The 20,871-nt window shown below is 45.4% G+C and overlaps 2 protein-coding genes and 1 pseudogene across 2 annotated transcripts in view; 1 reads left to right on the top strand and 2 right to left on the bottom strand.

Moving 5' to 3' along the window:
* Clrn2 (clarin 2) overlaps nt 1-262 on the bottom strand; it is a 15,800-nt gene extending 15,538 nt beyond the window's left edge. Inside the window, exon 1 of the mRNA XM_004847236.4 lies at nt 186-262. The gene's annotated coding sequence lies outside the window, so the exon portion shown is untranslated. The remainder of the gene's footprint in view (nt 1-185) is intronic.
* Qdpr (quinoid dihydropteridine reductase) lies at nt 246-20,871 on the top strand. Its single transcript, XM_004847507.3, has 7 exons — nt 246-378; nt 2,456-2,548; nt 6,676-6,772; nt 9,159-9,299; nt 15,992-16,100; nt 17,592-17,675; nt 20,181-20,871. Exons 1-7 carry the CDS (start codon nt 265-267, stop codon nt 20,284-20,286), a joined length of 744 nt encoding a protein of 247 aa, XP_004847564.1. The 5' UTR covers nt 246-264; the 3' UTR covers nt 20,287-20,871.
* Nucleotides 5,171-5,888, bottom strand: LOC106009575 (LETM1 domain-containing protein 1 pseudogene; annotated as a pseudogene).

Genomic DNA, 20,871 nt, shown 5'->3' with positions numbered 1-20,871 from the left:
GCAGTCTTATTTACAGGAAAAAGACCTATATTGGATGGTTCGCCCAGCGCACGGACCACCCGCACTTGCGCACGCGCGCTCTGCTCACTTAGGGCACCGCCCCCACGCCCAGGGCGATCGGCCCCATTGGCCGTGGGGCGGGAGGGGCGGGGCGCCGCAGAACCACGCCCCCCGGGCCGCATTACCTGCTCAGCGCGGCGCGGGGTGCGAAGGCCGCAGTGGCCTCTGACCTTGGAGCGGCGGGAGACCGGCGGGACTTGCAGCATGGCGGCGGCGGCGGCGGCGGCGGCGGCTGGCGAGGCGCGCCGGGTGCTGGTGTACGGCGGCAGGGGCGCGCTGGGCTCGCGATGCGTGCAGGCCTTCCGGGCCCGCAACTGGGTAATGTGGCGGGGCTGCGGGATCTCCGGCTGGAAGTCGGGCGTGGAGATCGGGGCCCGGGGCTCCCGGTGCAGCCGCGGGGGCGACCTGAAGGGGGCAGGGTGGACTTGTGCACGCCGGGGCGTGGGTGCTCTGCGGGGAGACTGGCCGCCGAGGGGCTCCCTAGCTTCCTCCAGGCCCCCAAGTTCGGCTGGACTCCAGGGGAAGGAAGAGCAGCCCGGGCGACCGAACTGGTGGCGAGGACTAGAAGGAAACCTCGAGAATGAGGCTGCCTGTTTCAGCTTAGTAGTCTCATAACTAAATTGATTACCCAAAGCCTTCCAGCCTCACTTTCCCCATCAGTAAAATAGGGATTAAACGGGATAATCGGTGTCGCTGAAGGCACATTAATTACACGACACAGGCAGCAGACCCTGCTCAAGTGCTACCTGTCATTGGTGTTGCTTTTACTCCTCCTTTCTATGGCCCATTGGACCTGACAGTTCGAAGGCTCAGGCCCGTGGCAGCTGACAGGCTCATTGCAAAGAATATTTCCCCTGCTTTGCACAGTCAGGTGCCCCCTCGCAGAGGGCAGCAGGTAGGAGCAGATCTGATTGGAGCCCTGGAACCTTTGATCCCAGCCCCCCAGCTATTCAGAGGCTCAGCGCGTGGGTCTTCTCTGTCGCTGTCATTTAGTTTAAAGTCCATCTTGGAGTCGGAGGCACCTTCCTGGGAATTTAGGTAGGAGCAGCAGCAGCAGCAGTAGCCCGGGTAGGAGATCAGAAAGAGAGTCCCAAACCCAAAGCTCATCCCTCTCTGCGATAGGGCAAGAATCCTCTACATTTGGTCTTCCATTGTGGAATCCAGTCAGCCACCTGTACAGCCCCACAGCTAAGAAGGTTTTTTATTTTTTTTATATTTGTGGTACTGAGAATTGATCCCAGTCTTTGCGCTGAGCTACATCTTTTTTATTTTTCTTTGTTTTCAGACAGGGTCTTGCTAAGTTCCTAAGTTGTCCAGGCTAGGCTTGAACATTCAGTCTTCCTGCCTCAGTCTCCTGGAGTGCTGAGATTGCAGGCATGAGCCACCTTACCCAGCTGGGCTTTACATTTTCAAAAAAAATCAGGAGTCCTGTTTTGTGTGTGTGTGTGTGTGTGTTGTGGTACTGGCGATCCAACTCAGGATATTGAGCATGCTAGGCAAGGTTCGACTACTAGGGTACAGTCCAAACCTTTCAAAAAATACTCTGTGACATGGAAATTTCAGGAAATTTGTATTTCCTCAACTGAAGATGTACTGGATTACAGCTGTGATTTTTCATGTCCCTATGCTCTGTAGCTATGCTCTCCTGCTATGATAGCAGAGTTGAGTACTTGACCTTATGGCCAGCAAAGCCTTAAACAATATTTCTTGGCTTTTGCAGAAGATTTGCTGACTCCTGATGTCTCTGGAAGTAGAAAGTTTGCCCTTGTGAGTGGAGCACAGAGGAGGAAGGGAGGTGTTTGGAGGCTGGATGGGCTGGGATGAGGTGCAGGTGGGGCAGGCTGGCCAGAGTCACGTCCTTGAAAGGTGTGTGAAAGGTCAGCTGCCTCTTCCTTTATCTAGCGGGTTTTCATTTGCAGGTTGTGCATCCCTAGACCCAAAATCCAAAATGCTCCCAATCCAAAACTTTCTGAGGGTTCCCTTGATGCCCCAACTGGAAGATTTCATACCGTGAAAGTTTGTTGCATGCACAAAGGATATTAATATTATTAAAATGGTGTATAAAATTCCCTTCGGGCCGTGGGCATTCATATGTGAAGCAAGCGAATTTCTACTTTAGGTTTGGGTCTGAGGAGAGTAAGAAGAAGGAAAAACACAGTCAGCCACATCTCATCTCGGAACATCTCATATATATGCAAATATTCCAAAACAGAAAAAACGTGCAAAATCTTCACTTTGGGTCCCTTTTACCAAAAGTGCCTTTTGGGTAAAGGATACTCAAGCTTGAGCCCCTGAACTGCAAAACTCCCCCCCCCCCCCCAATTTTGGATGTGGCTCTTTTAAGGATTAGCATCTTACTGTCTCTGGACCAAAACATTTCTCTCCTTCACTGCAGTGGGTTGCCAGCATCGATGTGGTGGAGAACGAAGAGGCCAGTGCTAGCGTTGTTGTTAAGATGACAGACTCATTTACTGAACAGGCTGACCAGGTAATTCCAGAAAGATCACCCAACCGTTGTAGCAGGGGAGCCCAGGGATGGCTTTCCACTGGTGATACCTGCTTTTTATTTTCTAATTATTGTTTCTCTAATTATGAAGGTCATTTGCGCTCATGGAGGGAAATTTGGAAAAAAATATATTGTTTAGGAGTAATGACAAGAAAAAACTACAGGTTTAGCACAGAAGCAGTTTTCCCCTGAATATTTTGATCCAAGGTTGGTTGAGTCCTTGGCATGCCGCACACAGGTATGGATGGCTGACTGTGTTTTTCCTCCTGATGTTTACTAGACTTAATTGGCACCATTGGCCTTCATGAGTTTGGCCTCCTTAGTTGCCAGGCACTATTCTGAAGTGCTTTATTGACATTAATGGACCAAGTCTCCACAACATCCTCAAAACAAACTTTCTAATATTTTCCTTTTAATATTAAGGAGACTGAGGCACAGAAAGACCCTGGCATTTGCCCAAGGTCAAACAGGTAAGAGGTAGCATAGTTGGGATTTGAACCTGGCCAGTGACGTTTGATGGCAGTCCTCCTACTGGCTATGCAAAGGGAACAAGGTAGTAAAAGCTAGAATTAAATGGAAGGGCAGTCTGGGCATGGAGAGCCGCATCCCTTCCAGGTGGGGGTCTCTATTCTCCAGTTCCTGTTAACTGTAGGCTCTGATGTCCACGTGGTTATAGAATGCACTGTAAGACTAAGATTGACAATTGTCTTAGTTATTATAAGTTTAGGTTTAAAAATTTCTATTCTTACTCCCTCCCACTGTCCCTAGAAAGACAACATGATACTGTTTTGGGTTTTAAAGCTCCACAAGAGGAAATTCAATCCTGACACCTGTAAAGTGGGCCCCCTGGGGAGGAAATTCAACTAGAGACAGGAGATAAAAAGTGAAAAAGGTATTAAATCCCTAGAAGATTCTTGGTCAGAAATCAAAATTTAAGGGAAGGGAATTTAAAATAGTCTTACTGGGGCTGGGGATTTAGCTCAGTGGTTCCGGAGCCTGCCTTGCAAGTGCAAGGTCCCGAGTTTGATCCCCAGTACCAAACAAACAAACAGAAAAATAAAATAGTCTTATTTAAATTTTATTGTAAAAGTAAAACAGTTGTAAAAGGAAGAGTCAAATAGGTGCATGGTTGCTGCTGGTGCCATGCTTCCCTAAAAAGTAGAATTATTGGGTTAAGCCTGATTCTGTGCATGTCCAGATATGGCATCAGGGATCTGGGCTCTGGACACCAGGACATGACTTCAGAAAGAGGGGCAACTTGAGTCATAGGAGGAAGGTCAACAGAAGAGACATCAGGGCTAGGTAGAAGCCAAGGGAGATGGGGCATCTTCTTAAAAGGCGCACTGGGTATGGTGTGTGGGAGAAGGAAGATTGGTTTCCATTGGTACAGGATGCTTAATGTGCAGTGGGAGAAGTCACCGCAGGCAGTTCGGAGAAATAGTCATGGATGCTGCCCTGTCTCACAGTGGTTCTTTTAGTAAATTATAACAAGAGGATATGACTATATTTTCAGTGCTTTAAATTTTCAAACAGAGATCATTAAAATGAACCCTCATGGACTCTATCAGAATGTTGTCATTGACTCTCTTATTTTCTTATAATTTTTCTTTTGCATTTTCTTTTGAGTTGCAGTTAATGAGGTTTTAGTTTTTTTTCCATTCAGCTGGTTTTAGGCAGTCTATACTTGGGTTTAGAAACAGTGCTTTGTGAATTTATAGAAAGTTACTACAGAATTGCAAGTCCCAGATGTATATACAGAAGCTAATCCAACTTCCTATCTTGGTGCAGATCTCTCTGGGTGTCCTGCACCGGGCAGTGATCAGGACCTTGTGGGTTTGACTCGTGGCCCAAAAGAGGCAGCTCTGTCAGTCACAGTTGGATTGTTGCAACACAGTGGAGATGGAGAAGAGTTGAAGATCCTTCAGGGCCGTCTGACAGCCCAGAAATTAAGAAAATGTGGGGTGAAGGCTAAAAACACTAGGGAAGGGGTCAAACCACACTTGCTTTTTATGTCTTCCTTCAGAATGTTTCCATACATTAGTCACTGATTAAAAAAAAGTATTCGAAGGAATTTAAAAAGAAAGGGGGTAGTTTGCCCATGCCAGTGAAAAAGGCAAGAAAACCCCCCCCAAATTTCCTATTAACACATCAGAAAGAATGGAAATAAATACAGGCATGGATATAAAATGTTCCAGTCGATATAGTACTGTTCTCAGCTGCTGGAAATTCTTTAGCAACAACAAAGTTGTAGAGAACATGGCAGTTGATGAACCTTATGTGAAATGATTCCCGCTTAGGGCAAAACCCCTTACAGGACCCGAGTGAAACACATCAGAGTAGAAGTTTAGTGCAGAGTTGCTGCCAGCTGCCACTTAGTATGAGGGACCAGGGATGACATCCACTAGGGCCGGCCCGGAAAGGCTATAGTTTGAGCTGTGAGGACCGTCTGTGGTTCCCACAAGGGCAGCAAGTGTGAAGCCTGTGGCACTTGGCTGCTGTGACTCCCACACAGCATGGTGCCACAGACTCTGCTGACAAGGGCTGTTTGGTCCCTCACTGCTGTCTTACGTGACTGCAGGACAGTGCCATCTGCTGCTCACTTCACTAGTGTCTTGTCCAAAGGTAGTTGCTGGAAAGAAGGGGCACATCGTGCAGCAAGAGAGACAGCTCCGTTTCTTTCAGGCTGCCGGAAATCTGTGGACATTCTCCCAGCCCGACTCAACACCTGTCTTCAGCAGTATGTGCACAATTCAGGCCATAAAGATAGCAAACTGATTTCACTTCCTGAGCATTCATCTGGCCAGTCACAAGCTTTGCCAGAGCCTTGTCCACCTGGTGAATCACAGTTGTTTCAGATGATGTCTCAACAAGGGAGGAGGCAGATAAGGTTTTGTAAGCAACATGGCACAGCTCAAGGCTTTCTTTTACAAAGCCTGGAATTGGTTCGTGCCCAGAGAATGGTTATAGAAACACACTCTGAAGAGCCAGGATATCCTGTACTGCTGGGTGATGCCAGTCTGTATCTTGGTGGACAGGTCTGTCAGATGCCACCGAAGTCGTGTGTCAGAAATGAGAGAGATGACCCCTTGTAAATAACTAATGATTCCTGAGTGGGACTGCTTTTGGAAAGCATGGTAGACATCTAAGAAATCAGTTTGTTGTTTGGTCATTAGTTGCCTGGGAAACAGGTACATTAGCAAGCAGACCAAGTAGTTGGCAAAGCATGGAATGAAAATGATACTTAGGAGAAAACGCTTGGTGATGTCTTGAGGGAACTGTCTCAGATGCTCTTCTCTCAGTATGACAGCTGATGAAATTGATAATATCCTTCCACATATTTATCGTTATTCTTCTAGCCTTTTTGGCATTCACACATAATATGTGTAGTCCTTTCATGAAGATTGTGTGCAGGATGTAGGAGTAGGGGAAATGATGAACCAAAAATGATAACATTTCCCATTAATCACTTTTGTCTGGGTGAGAGATAAAGCTCCTTACATCTGCCTTTGGAGGAAGGTGAGGCTTTGCAGACCCTGGACAGTGCCATCTTCACAGCAAGGGAGGGGAAAGACAAGGGCAAGGGTTTTGGTTTTGGGGACAGAGTAGGATTGATCCTCTTCTCAGATTATGATTCTGTGATTTGCAAAGAAGGTTTGGAGAGGAATAAACTCGAATGTTAGCTGTGGGTCATGCAGCTCTAGATGACTTTTTTTTTTTTTTTTTTGGTACCAGGGGTCGAACTCGGGTCCTTTCGCTTTCGAGGCAGGCAGCAGAACCACTGAGCTAAATCCCCGGCCCTCTAGATGACTTTCTAAAAATCTTTTCTTCCTTTTCTTTATTAATTTTTATTTTAGGAGGTGCTTATGTCTCCACCTTTTAGAATATTCTTAAGGAGCTTCTAATTTGCTATATGAAAATCACATCAAAATGTAGTTGGGCTTTATTGTCCAAAATGCTCATCAGAGATCAGTCTTCCCTGTAATTTTCTGTGTTAGTTGACAGGTACTGTAAACTGGCTTCAAAGAAGAGGAAAGGGAGCTGAGGTATCTGGCAGGATGCCAGCCTGTTTCAGTTTTCATTTATGCATCTTTTTATTCCTTACGTTCAAGGTGACTGCTGAGGTTGGAAAGCTCTTGGGTGAAGAGAAGGTGGACGCAATTCTTTGTGTAGCTGGAGGATGGGCTGGGGGCAATGCCAGATCCAAGTGTGAGTCCTTTTCCTTGTTAATCATTCATTCTGCTCTGCTCTTTGCCCAGTTGACATGGATCAAGTATGCCAGGTGCCAAGCAAGCTGTCTTGCTGAATGTCTCCCAGAATTTTTATAACAATTCTGCATCTCAGTCTGCTTTGAGCTGATGTAACAGAATACTGAGACTAAGTAATGTATAAGGAGCACAGATTTATTTCTTAGACAGTTTTGGAGGCTGGTAAGTCCAGCGTGGAGGTATGGGGCTCTGGGGCAGTGTTCTTGCTGCATAATCCCATGACGAAGGGCAGAAGGGCAGAAGGGCAAGAGAGCCTGAGAGAGATGGGGCAGGAGAGGGCTGAACTTACCCTTTTATCAATAATCTACTCCTGCAATAATGGAGTTAGTCCATTCCCGAGGGCAGAAGCCCCATGACACGATCACCTTTTGAACATCCCATTTCTGAATGCTGCTACACGGCAATTAAACTTCGGATGCATGAACGTGGGGGACACATGGAGACCATAGCACACTGTGAGGTAGTGATTGACATCTCTTTCACAGATGAGGAAAAATCTTCCTACAGAGGGGGTGAGGGGCAGGGAACATTGAGTTTGAAGTTCAAACTAGAGGCAGAATGGAAGCAGCAGTGTTTCTGTGCTAACTTTACAGGGCTTATTGTATTCAGGAAATAGGGTATGTGCATGTGCTGGAGAGATTATTCTAAGTTTGAAAGAATTCAGAAATGAGCTTTTATGAAACCTGATTACATTTTTCGATTTTCTATAAAGAACATTTTCAATCATACAGAAAAGTTGAAAGAACAATCCAGTGAACACTCCAATAACCTCTATTTAAAGTCAGTAGTTGTTAGCATTCACCACACTTGCACACTGTGGCTTTCTTCTGCTTGTGCACTTAGTGTGATTTTGTTACCCATGTGAAAGTGAGCTGACACTTTACCTTTTTTCAGCATGAATCTGCAAAGAAAAAGCCTGTTCTGCTGTATTATCATTGTACATAAGAAAGTTAACAGTAATTCTAGAAATTTAATAATGTCAAATTGCATTGTATCGTTTTTAGACATAATCGAGAACTACCTGCCCCCCCAGACTTTCTGGCAAGTCTAAGGCAGATTCCATATAGAATATTCTGAGTTCTAAACTCATCTGACTGCTTCTGTAAGGGATCATTTGACATGTTCCTCTATCCCTGGTAGTTCCTGTGAACAGGAAGTTAGGTTCAGATCTTCATTCAGGTTAAACGTTTTAGAGGTGATAATTCTTTCTGAGCGATGTCACATTCTCATATTACGTCACATTGGAAGGCCAACATGATAGATGCCGAATTTGATGCTTGGTTAAGGTGGTAACTGCCAGACTTTTCTACTGTAGGGGGTCATTTTCCTGTTTGTGATGAGTAAGTGAGTGTTGTGTGGAATGGCACTTGGGTACTATGTGTGAATATCCTGTTCTAATCCTTTTCACCTAAAGGTTTTAAGCATCCCTCCATAATCCCTACCTGAAGCAGTTATCCTGTCAGCAGATTGGAAGATAGTAGTTTTGTAATTTCATCATTCTTTTCACATTTATTAACTAATGTCATTTAAAGAGTAGTTAAAATTCTGTGAGCCACATTTAAATGTCAGATCGGTATTTTGTGGGGTGATCACATTGGTAAAATAGCTTGATTACCTTTTGTGTATTTTGGGAGGAAGAAGTGATAAACGTGGATTATCAGTTTTTTTCCTAGTCCTTTTTAGCAAGGAAGTGCAGGACCTTGGATCACATTTACTGACCACTCCTGCCATATCAGGAGGGGTTTCTTTCTGGATCATGGGGCTTCACGTGTCCTGTAAGTTGCCTGGTTGGTAGTGTGACATATGTTACCACTTGTTCCTCCCGTCTCTCTGGTAAAAACTAGTGTTTGTTATTTCAGCTCTTTTAAAGGATTTTTAAAGCTGGCATTAATGTTTCAGCCGTAAAAAATATAGCTCTGTAAAAGCCCTCTTTATGGCCATGTGGTAATAGTTTCTTGAATTTTTATCATGGATAAAAGCTGACATAGGCATATAGATTCTGATTATAAATCTGATGCCCTTCAAAAGGTAAATAGCCTTTGAATTAATGCCAGTCCAGCAAATCTGTTAACTCTGGATTTATTTGCTAAAATTTATTGGCTGAAATTTTACCAGTTTACAGGTGAGACAGCTGAGACGTGGTGATCACACAGGCTGAGCTTGAACCTGTGTCTCTGGCCACTGAGCCTGAGCATTTTGCACTGGACCTTGTAGACGGATGGGGACTGGAAGAGGCTGGGAGGGCTTCCCCAGTGTGGGTTGCATGTGCCGAGCGCTTTTCAGCTTCTTTGGGAATGTTGAGCCCACATATTCTTCTTTCTGTTCAGCTCTTTTCAAAGCCTGTGACATGATGTGGAAACAAAGCATGTGGACGTCCACCATCTCCAGCCACCTGGCCACCAAACACCTTAAAGAAGGGGGCCTCTTGACCTTGGCCGGTGCGAAGGCTGCCCTGGACGGGACTCCTGGTAAGCCTTCATTTCCGTGTTTAGATAGGAATGTTTACCTTACTTGTTGGGCTGCTGGACCCTTCCTGGGGTAGGAATATTAAAAGTTTGTTGTCCTCTCAGGAGCTTACAGTTCGATGGATTTTGCTTCCTTTTATGTCTGAATCTTTTTAAGAGGATGAGTCCAGATTTTTTTCATTTGCATTTGTCTTCATGTCCATGGTGGCTGAGGAATACTGCAGTCTGGCACCCTTATCTGTTTTGTCAGTGATCCACTCAGGGATGAATGGTGTTGCAGATACTCATTAGTTAATAAACACATTAGTATCATTGCATTGTGATCACATGTCCTGGAAGTAGCTTGGCAGCTGGAAATAGTGAAGGCTTTAGAAAAAGGGCAGCTGGGGGTGCATTCTTCACCCTGATCTCTGACCACATTTCTGCTGTCATTTCCTTACTTGTAAAGCTGTGACAGTAATTTCTTTTTTGGGGTGGTACCGGGGATCAAACTCAGGACCTTGAACTTGCAAGGCAGGCACTGGAACCACTGAGCTAAATCCCTGGCCCCTGTGACAGTAATTTCTAACGAAGAGTGGCATAAAACTGTAGAGCTGTTGATATGTAGATGGTGCCCAGCACGTAGTAGGCAACAGTGCATGGTAGATCTTATTAGATTTACTGTTTTTATTTCATATATATTCTTATTTAATTCTGATACCGGCATCCTTATTTTTTCAGCTTGTAGGTTGGAAAGCTAAAATTAGAGTTCAGTAAATTGTCTACAATAAATAAGTTGCAAACTTACTTTGAACCAAAACTCTGATGATTTCCAAATTGTGTGCTGTTTCCATTCCATCATTAGGACCCCAATTTCCCTGTGGTTTTTGTTCTCTATATTTGTTTGCTGGGCCTGCCACAGACCGGGTGGCTTAAACAAAGGAAATTTATTTTCTCACAGTTGTAGAGTCTGAGGTGAAGATGTTGGCAGGGTCAGTTTTCCCCAAGGCCTCTCTCCTGGCTCATGTCCCTGGGCCTCACTCTATTGTCTCTCTGTACAGGTCTGTGTCCTAATTTCTTACAGGGACCCCTGTGAGACTGGAGTAGGGTCCCACCCTAATGACTTCATTTTATTAAAGACCCTGTCTCCAAATAGAGTCACATTCTCAGGTACTGGAGGTCAGGACCTCAACATAGGAATTTTAGGGAGATGCACTTCAGCCCATAACACTCCTTTTGGGATAGGGCTAAAGGAATTTAAATAGGGGACAGAGAGGGGCAAAAGTGCCTGCCTGTGCTACCGAAGTTAGAATTTTCTTCCACTTTTGGGATTTAAATGGTAGAGATCTTGGACACCTTCTCAATTTTAATGTAACTCACTGAACTGTGAAGTGCTTATTAGCAATTTCTTGGCACTTGTTTTCTTATTATATTTCTCAGAGCATATGAGCTTATAAGTCCATGGCTCTTGGGATAATTAAAGCTGTGTAAATGTTAGATGTGCTTTTGGTTGAGATCTGATTTATATTAAAGGTGACATAGGTCAGAGGCATTAGAAAATAAGTAGAGAAATGAGTGACAGTTTGACATTTCAAAAGCAAAATCTTAGGACTGCCTTTTTTCTAAAGGATAAAACTTCTACTTTCCTTTGATTTATAAGTACAGATGGCCTCAACTTACAGTGATTCAGCTTAACAGTTTTTTGACTTTACAATGATGAGAGAGCATATGTATTCTGCGTTTCATTTTTAGAACAGTATTCAGTAAATTACACGAGTTAGTGCATGAGTATAAATAGGCTTTGTGTTAGATGGTTTTGCCCAAGTGTAGGCTAAAGTAAGTGTTGCGGGCATGTCTAAGGTAGGCTCGGCTAAACTGTTCACAGATCAGTAGGTTAGTGCATTCAGTTGTTCAGTAGATTAGTGCACTTAATGCATTTTTGACCCTTCTATATTTCAGCTTACCATGGAATTATCGGATGCTACCTCATCGTAAGTTGAGGGGCATCTGTATACTTTGGGTACGTTTCTGGGTAGCAGTTGAGACTGCAGGCTCTAGAAGCCCCCAGGCCTGACACTTATTGTTACATATTTGGCAAATTACTTAACCACTCTGAGCCTCGGTTTTGTTAAGATGGGGATGAATAATAGTATCTCCTTTATGTGGTGGTTGTGACTTGACTTGTACATATCTTAATGGATCTAAATGGTTCTGGAAGTTGTTACAGAGAATTAGTAGCAAATGTGAACTGTTAGTATATGCTTCAGGCTTACTTTTGCCTCTCAACTCCTCTTTTGGATAATAAGCTTGTTCATCTTGAAACTCTTAGGTTAGATGCTGTTAAATTAATTTGAGTCTGGCCGGGGATTTAGCTCAGTGGTTTTGCCGCCTGCTGCACAAGCGCAAGGACCGGAGTTCGATCCCCGGTACCAAAAAAAAAAAAAAAATTAATTTGAGTCATGAGATCTTTTAACTTTGGTTCACATTCCCCTAAAATGTGGGGAAATCTATACTTTGAAAGTAAATGATGAATCAGGCTGAGTAGTCAGTTCCTCAAACCCAAGATTGTCCAGAAATGAAACATTTTCACTGGGGAAAATACTGAGTAAACATCCCCTGCCCATTTCAAAGGCCACATTTGTGGAATGTCTACTGGAGAACAAACTATATCAAAATGTTGAGGATCTGTTGATTAGCCATTAATGATCTGTGCTGTGAATGGAAATCATTCTTCAGGAATCACACTGATCATTTTATAATTTAGAAGAAGGTATTTATTTTCTTAGTGATGGGGACTGTTTTCGTATCTTTGAAGTGATCTCTTACCCACATTGTGTACCCAGCGAAGGTGGTGTTCTGTAGAATTAAGCTGGTAGGGTGGCTGGTTGCTTGTTTCTTTCCTTTTGCAGATTCCCTCCTCTTTTGTTGTTTGTGTGGAATGAAAAGAGAGCTCTGAGACTTTGCTGAGTTTGTTGTATTTTTATACCAGGTTGGCTTCCTGCCCTCTGATTAGACAAATAAGTCAAGGATGGTGAAATACTCTTTTTGGGCTCCTAAATAACTTTTGGAGTCCTTGACCCTCCTGGAGTTCGAAGTTGTTGTAGTGAGTTAGCCATTGGTTTCTGGGCAGGGCTGTGATTCCACTCCTGGACTTGGGGTGCCTCCTCAGCCATTACCCTTGACACGGGGGTGCTGGAGGCTTAAAGAGGCTGGCGGTCTCTGGAAGGAAGAGTGGCTTTCCCAAGGAGGAGAGAGGTTTACTATAATTAATCTTTTTTGTTGCTGTGGTAGCAGCATCCAGTGAGCAGCTGCATTTGGGTGCAGTGGGGAACATAGAGGAGTGACAGCCCATTCAGCCATGTGCTGGCAGGGCGGACAGACCCACCCTGATGAAAAGCATCCCTCACTTCAGTCAACAAATGCTGAATAGCGGGAGGAAAGGAACATGTACAGGCGGCACGTATGCATGTGCCAAAGTTTGTGCAAATGTACACCTTGAATATTTACAATTTACTGTACACCAATCATACCTCAGGAAATTTGTTTTTAAAAAGTACAGTGGTTGTAGGCATCTGGCTCCCACGTGCTAGGTTTATGGGATCAAGCTCTCTGCAGCTTTGATGTCATTTCATCACCAGAGGTGCCTATAAAGTAGGTACAGTTGTCTCTTGGTTACATATGAGAAAACCAAAGTTCAGTGATTTTAGGGAACTTGTCTCTGACCCTTGGCTAGGAAGCAGTGGAGTGTCATCAGGAGGCTACCGATGATTGCTCAGACGCTGCAGTGAGTGCCTACCGGGGCAGTCGGGGTGCAGGTGGTGCGTGTGCAGGGACTGTTCTAAGTCTAGGGTCTAAGGTCTAGGCAAGATGCCCCCAGGGAGCAGAGGGGAGCAGTGCTCCACCTCTGAGGAGGTTCTGTGGAGGAAGCTGTCTTAGTTGCTGTCTCACCACTGGGTCACAGCACACTCACATCTTACAGGAGGAGATGGCTTACAGTTTAGTACATAGTTGCTGGCTCTAAGCTGGACCAGCATGGCAGAGGGGCAGGGAAGAAGAGGGTGCAGAGGGAACCGGTGGTGAGGACAGGAAGCAGAGAGAGTGGAGCCAGGAAAGAGAGCTGCCTTTCCAGGCCACAGCCCCAGTGCCCCAGCTTCAGCCAGGCTGCACCTCCTAACAGCAAGCCAGCTCTGTTGTTCCATAATCCAGTCACTTCCAGAGCCCCACCTGTGAACGCGTGAGGCTCCTGTAGGACATCTAGATCAAAACCGTAAGAGGAGCTGATATAATGGGGTCCAGGAATTTGACAAATAGAACTTACAGAAAAAGGTGAGAAGACAATGTATTGGGTTTTTTTGGTACCGGGGATTGAACTCGGGACCTTGTGCTTGCCAAGCAGGCACAAGCTATTGTTTTTATTTAAATAGTTATTATTTCAAAGTTAGTTTGTGTGAAGTACTAAGAAACCAAGGAATCACTAGGTAGAATTTCAGTTATTTATTTATTTTTCTGGTACCGGGGATCAAACTCGGGACCTCATGCTTGCGAAGCAGGCACGGCAGAACCACTGAGCTAAATCCCCAGCCCTAATTTCAAAGTTTTAATGAAACAAAGTTCTCAGTCTGTTCTTTTCTATTATTTTTTTTTTCTGGTACTCCGTACTCCGTACTCCGTACTCTGGTACCCAGAGCCTTTGCACTGAATTACAGCCCAGGCTTTCTCATTTTATTTTGAGGCAGGGTCTTGCTAAATTGTCCTGTCTGGGCTTGAACTTGCAATTTTCCCAGAATGCTGGAATTGTAGGGGTGTGCCACCAGGCCTGGCTTCCTAGTCTGGTTTTTTAATTTAACATTTGTCTTTGGTGGGCTCACTCCTTGATTAAGTCCCATTTTCCACTCTCACCTATTGCTCTTTCCTCCAGCATTTATTTTATTTTATCTTTTTTTGGTACTGGGGATCAAACTCGGGACCTTGCGTTTGCGAGGCCAGCTAGGCTGGAACCACTGAGGTAAATCCCTGGCCCCCTCCAGCATTTATTGAATGCCACTTTTGGATTGGGGCTGGATTAGTAGACAGAAGTTAAAATCCCTGCCCCTGTGGAACTGACATTCTTCTGAGAAGGAAAGAGCCTCTTAGCATTTGCAAGATGTTTTCATGCCACATTCTGAATTGTTTTCAGGGAACCCTGTGACTCTGGCCTTGGTATTGCATTTAGCAGAGGTGGGGGCTTGGAGGGCTGCTGACTCCTGAGTTGCAGTGGTGCGGAATCACTACTGTCTTCAGCCCCGGCCTTGAACTTACATCCTGGGCCCTTTCCCATGTGCTGTGTGACTCCTTGGAGCCAGGGAGCTCACTAGCATTTCTTTGTATTCCTACACTGAATTCACAGGTACACAGGCCCCAGTGGCAGGTGGGATGGTACCTGGGAATCCTGGCAACTTCTTTCCAGGCTCTGACTTCTGTGTGTGTGTATGGTGCTGGGTATTGAGCCCACGGCCTTCACCTTGGGTAACATCCCTGGCCTTTTTTATTTATTATTTAAAATGTTTTTTGTTTTATTCTGAGTCAGGGTCTTGCTAAGTTTTTAAGTTGCCCAGGCTGAGCTTACGCTTGTGATCCTGGCTTTGTAGGCAGCAGAACCATGGTAGGTGGGCACAACGGTAGCAAGAAATACTCCTTGTTTAACAACTAAGTTCCCTTCCTGTGACTAAGTCATTAAATGATTTGGTTACTAAGTGAAGAATTGTATATGGCATGTACATGATAAGATTCAGAAGAAAGAAATGGTCAAAGGAAGCTCCAACTTGATGACTTTGCTTTTACTATAACTCTTGCATACAGTACTGTAGTAAGAGAACATAAAACTACAGTATAATCAGCCAGAGTTACAGTACTGTATAAACAAGGCACACCGCACCCCCAAAAAGACATTGAGGCTCTATTAACAAAATGTACAGAACTGTACAAAAAGAGACTGGTCGTGAGTCAGAGCAGTACATCTGGGTCAAAAGTCACTAAATAAGTAGGTCGTTAAATGAGGACTATGTAATATCGAGGCTAGGATTGTAACAGTGTGTCAGAGAAAGCATGGCCGCCACTTCCTCTAGCTGATAAGACAGGAAATGCTCCCAGCAGGCAGCACATACCTACTTGATACTGAGAGGACTATGCAGGAATGACGGTGGTGGGCTGGAGTGGTGGGCTGGGAGCGTGGGAAAACACCTTTCCCTTTCTTCTGCAGCCACCAGCACAGCATCTCCCAGCAGGGGACAGAGCCAGGTGCCTTCTGAAGAAGGCCATGGCCCCTGCCCCATCTGACCAATCAACAGCCCCTATGCCATGTGCTCCTTCCTGGTTCCCAAGGCTCTTTGTGAGATGCCATCTCCTTGGGTCTTTATTGTGGCCTTGTAAATAAATTGAGATGTGAGTTACCTTTTACAGTTCCTGTTCTACATGGGATTACAGGCCCAGAGAATCTGTGATTGTTGTAGTCCTTGGTAAAGCGGGAGTGAGAGGCCCAGTTCTCCGAATTTCAAGCCCAGGACTCTTCCTGTTGCTCCTTATTGCCAGCCTGGCATCATCGGTGAGGCGGCCAAGCCAGCTGTTGGGAAAACTGTAAGGGGCGACAGAGGCTCAGAGGCCTGGAGGTTCTTGCTGTCACTTTGTTGCTGTTACTGTAGTAGCCAGTGGTAACCGGGCTGTTTCCTCCTGTCTCACAGGGATGATTGGCTACGGCATGGCCAAGAGTGCTGTCCACCAGCTCTGCCAGAGCCTCGCGGGGAAGAACAGTGGCCTGCCTCCTGGGGCCGCCGCCATCGCCTTGCTCCCGTAGGTGCTTGGGGTCTCCCGCCTCTGCCTGCCACTGCCGAGAGCTGGCGTGTGTCTGAGAGTCACTTTCCACCAGGAACTTGTGGGTGCATCACCTGCAAATCTAAAATTCACCAGAGTCCCTTAAGATACTTGCCTTAATCTATTCCTGCTGCTATAATAAAATACCTTAGATGGACTAAGTAGATTAGAAGGAAGAGAAATTTATTGCCCGTGGTTCTGGAGAATGGAAAATCCCAAGTTCAAGGCACCAGAAGATTTGGTGTCTGGTGAGAGCTGTTTCCTCATAGACGATGCCTTCTGTGTGATTCCACACCGTGAAGGGCAGAAGGCTCCCTTGAGCCTCTTCGCTAAGGGCTAAGCCCACCCACGTGGGTGGAGCCCTCCTGACCTGGGCCTCCCAAAAGGCCCCACCTCTTAACATCACAGAATCCTGGAACCTCCCAGATTATGTTTGCAGCGTGATCTGGCTGGGTGACACATTCCACGCCTAGTGATGCTTCTTGTCTGGAATGGTTGATTGGCTTGTGGGACGGATTTGCCTTTTTTGCCTCTTTTGTTTTTCTTTCTTTCCTCTCTCTCTCTTTACTTCCCTTAAAAATAGTCTACACATTTTATTTTACCATATGTATTTCTGTTTTCCATGTTGTTATCAGGTCAGAGGGTGTGTGCGTCTGTGTGCGTGTGTATTGGGGCCAGGCCTGGGTGGCAGTGTGGGGTTGGGTATGTGGGAGAATACGGAGACTCTGGGGCCCATTCCTGTGTGTGATCAGGATGTCCCCGCCAGCTGGCCCAGGCAGAGGCAGCCGTCTGAGAGGAGGCGCGTTCCTTCTCTGGGAAGAGCACCTGGATCTACTGGCTTGCCTCTTGCCTCTGGTCCTGTGAAGGGACCCTGGGACTCCTCAGAGACTATGCAGACTGACTTTCCAGTTCCCTTTCAGCTGTGAGGCTCTGATTCTGTGAGCTGTCCCCACAGCTATTTCAGATGACCCCTAAGGCCTGGAAGTGTGTGAGATTCAGCATATCTGAATTCTACATTCTCTTGCTGACAAACCTTAAGGTTTCATGGACAGCAGCCATGTATTTCAAAGTTTGGCATTTTAATATTCTCATATTTAAAGGGATATTATTCGACTTAAATCCTTGGAAATGAGCCTGGTGCATTTTAGGGCGTGCTTGAAGACTTTCAGTGTTACCGAACAAGCAATTCAATAGAGGCTGTGTTTAAGATAGAGGCAAAAAACAGCTCTTGTCATTTTGTGCTTATCTCTATAAAGGCTGAGTCACAAAGGGCCTGATTGAATTCTGCTCAGATGTGATTCTTGTTGATGTAGACAGCTTCCTGGTCTCTCTGTGGTTATCCTTCTGTCTGATCGCTCATGTAAATGTCGTGCTTGGTGCCTGAAGTGCACAGTGGTAATGCTGGATGTTTGCATTTTCCTGGCGGAGGGGCCCGTACACAAATGACATGCTCACCTCTGTTTATTGCAGGGTTACCCTGGATACCCCGATGAACAGGAAATCAATGCCTGAAGCTGACTTCAGCTCCTGGACACCCTTAGAATTCCTAGTTGAGTGAGTATCATAGCACTCTCAGTGCCTAAGCAGCTTCCAGCCTCCATTCTCTGCCATTTATGGTGCACCGGGACAAGCCTGTGTTCTCAATAACGCAAGGGTGGGCTTGTGAGGTTTCTGGGTCTTGGAAGATTTAAGGCACATCAATCTGAATCTCAGAGTGGCTGGACTTGGAGATGAGCAATAGAGCAGAAGGATTGAAAGTGCCAACAGGAGCCCTGGCTCCCCTGCTCACTGTCCTGTCAAACTGAGCATGTTATTTAATTACGCTAGGCCTCAGTTTTACTCTCTGTATACCGAGGTCCATAAGAATAGCTAGGAGGCCCTGCGGCATGTGGCCTTTGGTTCTGAAGTCCTCTTCACCTGCTTGTGAATCTGGTGGCATTTGAAAGCTCACAGGAGAAAGCTGCTGTGCTGTTTTGTGTTGGCTCCCTCGCGGTTTCTCAGACCTCTCCTTAGGAAGTCTATTCCTGAGCACCCAGTGAGTACAGGTGCTGTTCTTGATCCAGGGTCCTGGGGATCACGACGCTGCAGTCCCTGCCCTCCTGCAGCAGATGGAGGAGGAAGATGGAGGAGACGATCTTCCCCAGAAGTGCCAGTGTACTAGCTGTTTTGATAGCTGTACAGAGTTGGGGATGTTCTTTAGGTCTACTGTTATCATCTCATTTAAATTAAATTGGGGGAAATTTGGGACTTGTATTTTAAGTTTGAAACAAGTGCCTGTATACCGCTTGTCACATGTTAAGCACCATTCTAAGCATTTCTTAATATTTGATGCTCATAGCAAACTCTCCTTATAGAACCTGGGGACTTGGAGACCTTGTGTGGGGGGAAGATGAGTAAACTGCCTCGGGTCACACAGGAGAGCTGGGATCTGACCCAGGCAGTGTGGCTGCAGGTCTGTGCCATTACAGGCATCTGTTGTTCTAGAAGTGATGCTCACCCATTTTCGGTATTTGAAACTTAACAGAGAAGTTGGCGTGCAGTGTACTTTGGAATGTCTATGAAACTACTGATGAGGAAAGGAGAACTAATTTAAAATAAACATGACAATCACAGAGGCCCCTACACCTCCAAACTGATCTCTCAGAGCCACCCAGCCAAGCTCTGCCCTGCCTTGGAGATGGGCTGCTTCATGATGCATTTACATATTTCAGGGAGTTTTAGCAATGCCTTGACTTCCCAGCCATGCACTTCCCTTGGCTTGTGCAGCCTCGGAGAAGGGGCTCAACTGATATGTGACCACCAAACCTAGCCTTGAAGTCACAGATTGGCCCTCCAGAGTATCCCAACATCCCTGAGAGTGCTCCAGGCAAAAAGGGCCTGAATTCTCAGTGGTAAATTGTCAAAATTTGGGTGGTGAACTCAAATATTTAGCTTTTAAAAAATTATCATCTCCTTGTAACTGTTCCTTGTGAATTCCCGATGCTCTTTTCAGTTTTTATCTTTCTTTTTTTTCTTTTCTTTCTTTCTTTTTTTTTTGGTACCGGGGATCGAGCTCAGGTCCTTGTGCTTGCATAGCAGGCGGTGAAACCACTGAGCTAAATCCCCGGCCCCAGTTTTTATCTTTCTGAAGAGGATCTTCCAGCTATTCTAAGCAGGCCTTTTTGCCGCTATCCACACAGAGTTGCTTGTTACATACTCCCACTACTGTATTTAACACATTTTATTATAATAGTTTGTTTTCTTGTATTTCTTTTTCCACTGTTTGGCACAGCCATGGGTGCCCCATAAGTGTATTTAAAAAAATAAATTTCCTCTCTTTCTCTTTTTTAAATTTCTGAGAAGTTATAATTTACAGTTGGCCTTCTGAGGGTTCTGAATATCCTTGGATTCAACCGACCTTGATTGAAAATAATTGGAAAAAAAATTGCTTGTGTCCTGACCACGTATGTGCTTGTCATTATTCCTTAAGCAATACAGTCTCACAACTGTTTGCATAGCGCTTACATCATGGTAGGCCTTATTTACAATCTAGAGATGATTTGAAGTACATGGGAAAGTATGTATAGGTTATATGCAAGCACTGCACCATTTTGTACCAGGGACTGGAGCACCCTTAGATTTTGGTATCTTGCGGGTCCTGGAACCAAGCCCCTGCAATACTGAGGGCCATCCCTTTTGTGTATCCATCTCCTAGAATTAATGAAGTCCTTTTTAATCACTTAAAATCATATTACTGTGTTATGAAGAATCCTGACCAGGGAGAAAAATATAAAAATGCAAGCTAAAAGGGGGAAAAAGTTGAAAAGGGGAGTAAAAATGATCCAGATATGATGCGTGCCAGTTCCCCAAGATGAGTGTAATTATTATATAAATGTATCTAAATGGAAGTTAATAGCACATCAGCCACTCAAAAATGAGAATGGTAAGGTACTTCCGGAACTCTGGGGACTCGGTTCTGTGCCATGATGCCTTGCGCAGCTGCATCACTGACCCCTGGGCACTGATGGGAATGTGGGCAGACTTGCTTTGGAAATGTAAAGCATCTCTTCTTTGTTCCAGAACCTTCCACGACTGGATCACAGGGAAAAACCGACCCAGCTCAGGAAGCCTGATCCAGGTGGTAACCACAGAAGGCAAGACGGAGCTCACCCCGGCTTATTTTTAACTTCATCTCCAAGCCTAGGAGGAGCCTGCCAAAGGGGTTGCTAACCTGTCTCCACCCTCCCATGTCTGGCCCTGTGTGTCCTGTAGTCCTGTTTGTGGTTTAAAGTAGCGAGTCCTGTTTTCTGTCTCCTCTGTGCATCTGTTTTGGACAGTGTAATGTGTTTATGTGAACTAGCAGGTGTGATTAGAGGCCTGCATTTCCAGTAGCACCATCAAAACCGCATGGGGAGGTCTCCAAACAGCCTTTCCGCTTTGATGCTGTGTTGGATCGCTCTGGAGACTCATCTGCCCCCGACAGCGGCTGTGATCTTCACTAGTGCAGTGATTTGTCGGTATCTGGGGCATTTTGAGGGCCAAGTTACCCTCAAATGCTGTGTTTGTGTCATAGATGTAGTTTTAGTGGCCTTGAATTAAACTGCCTTAAAACTCTTTTTGTGGTGTGAGCAAAATCCTGTGGACTGTGCCGTGGTGTCTTTTTTTGTGCAGTTGCCAACTGTAACCCGGCCAGGAGCTACCTGTACAAGAGAACTACTCGTGAGTCTTGGTGGAGTGTTTTTTTTTTCTCTAAATAAATTCACTTCACTTA

This window comes from Heterocephalus glaber, unplaced genomic scaffold (assembly GCF_053883595.1).
Source record: "Heterocephalus glaber isolate CG9 unplaced genomic scaffold, H.glaber_assembly_v1.0 deba00001509, whole genome shotgun sequence".
In the NCBI taxonomy this organism is placed as follows: domain Eukaryota; kingdom Metazoa; phylum Chordata; class Mammalia; order Rodentia; family Bathyergidae; genus Heterocephalus; species Heterocephalus glaber.
Note: the sequence above shows the minus strand (reverse complement) of the source record. Positions and strands in the feature narration are given on the sequence as shown.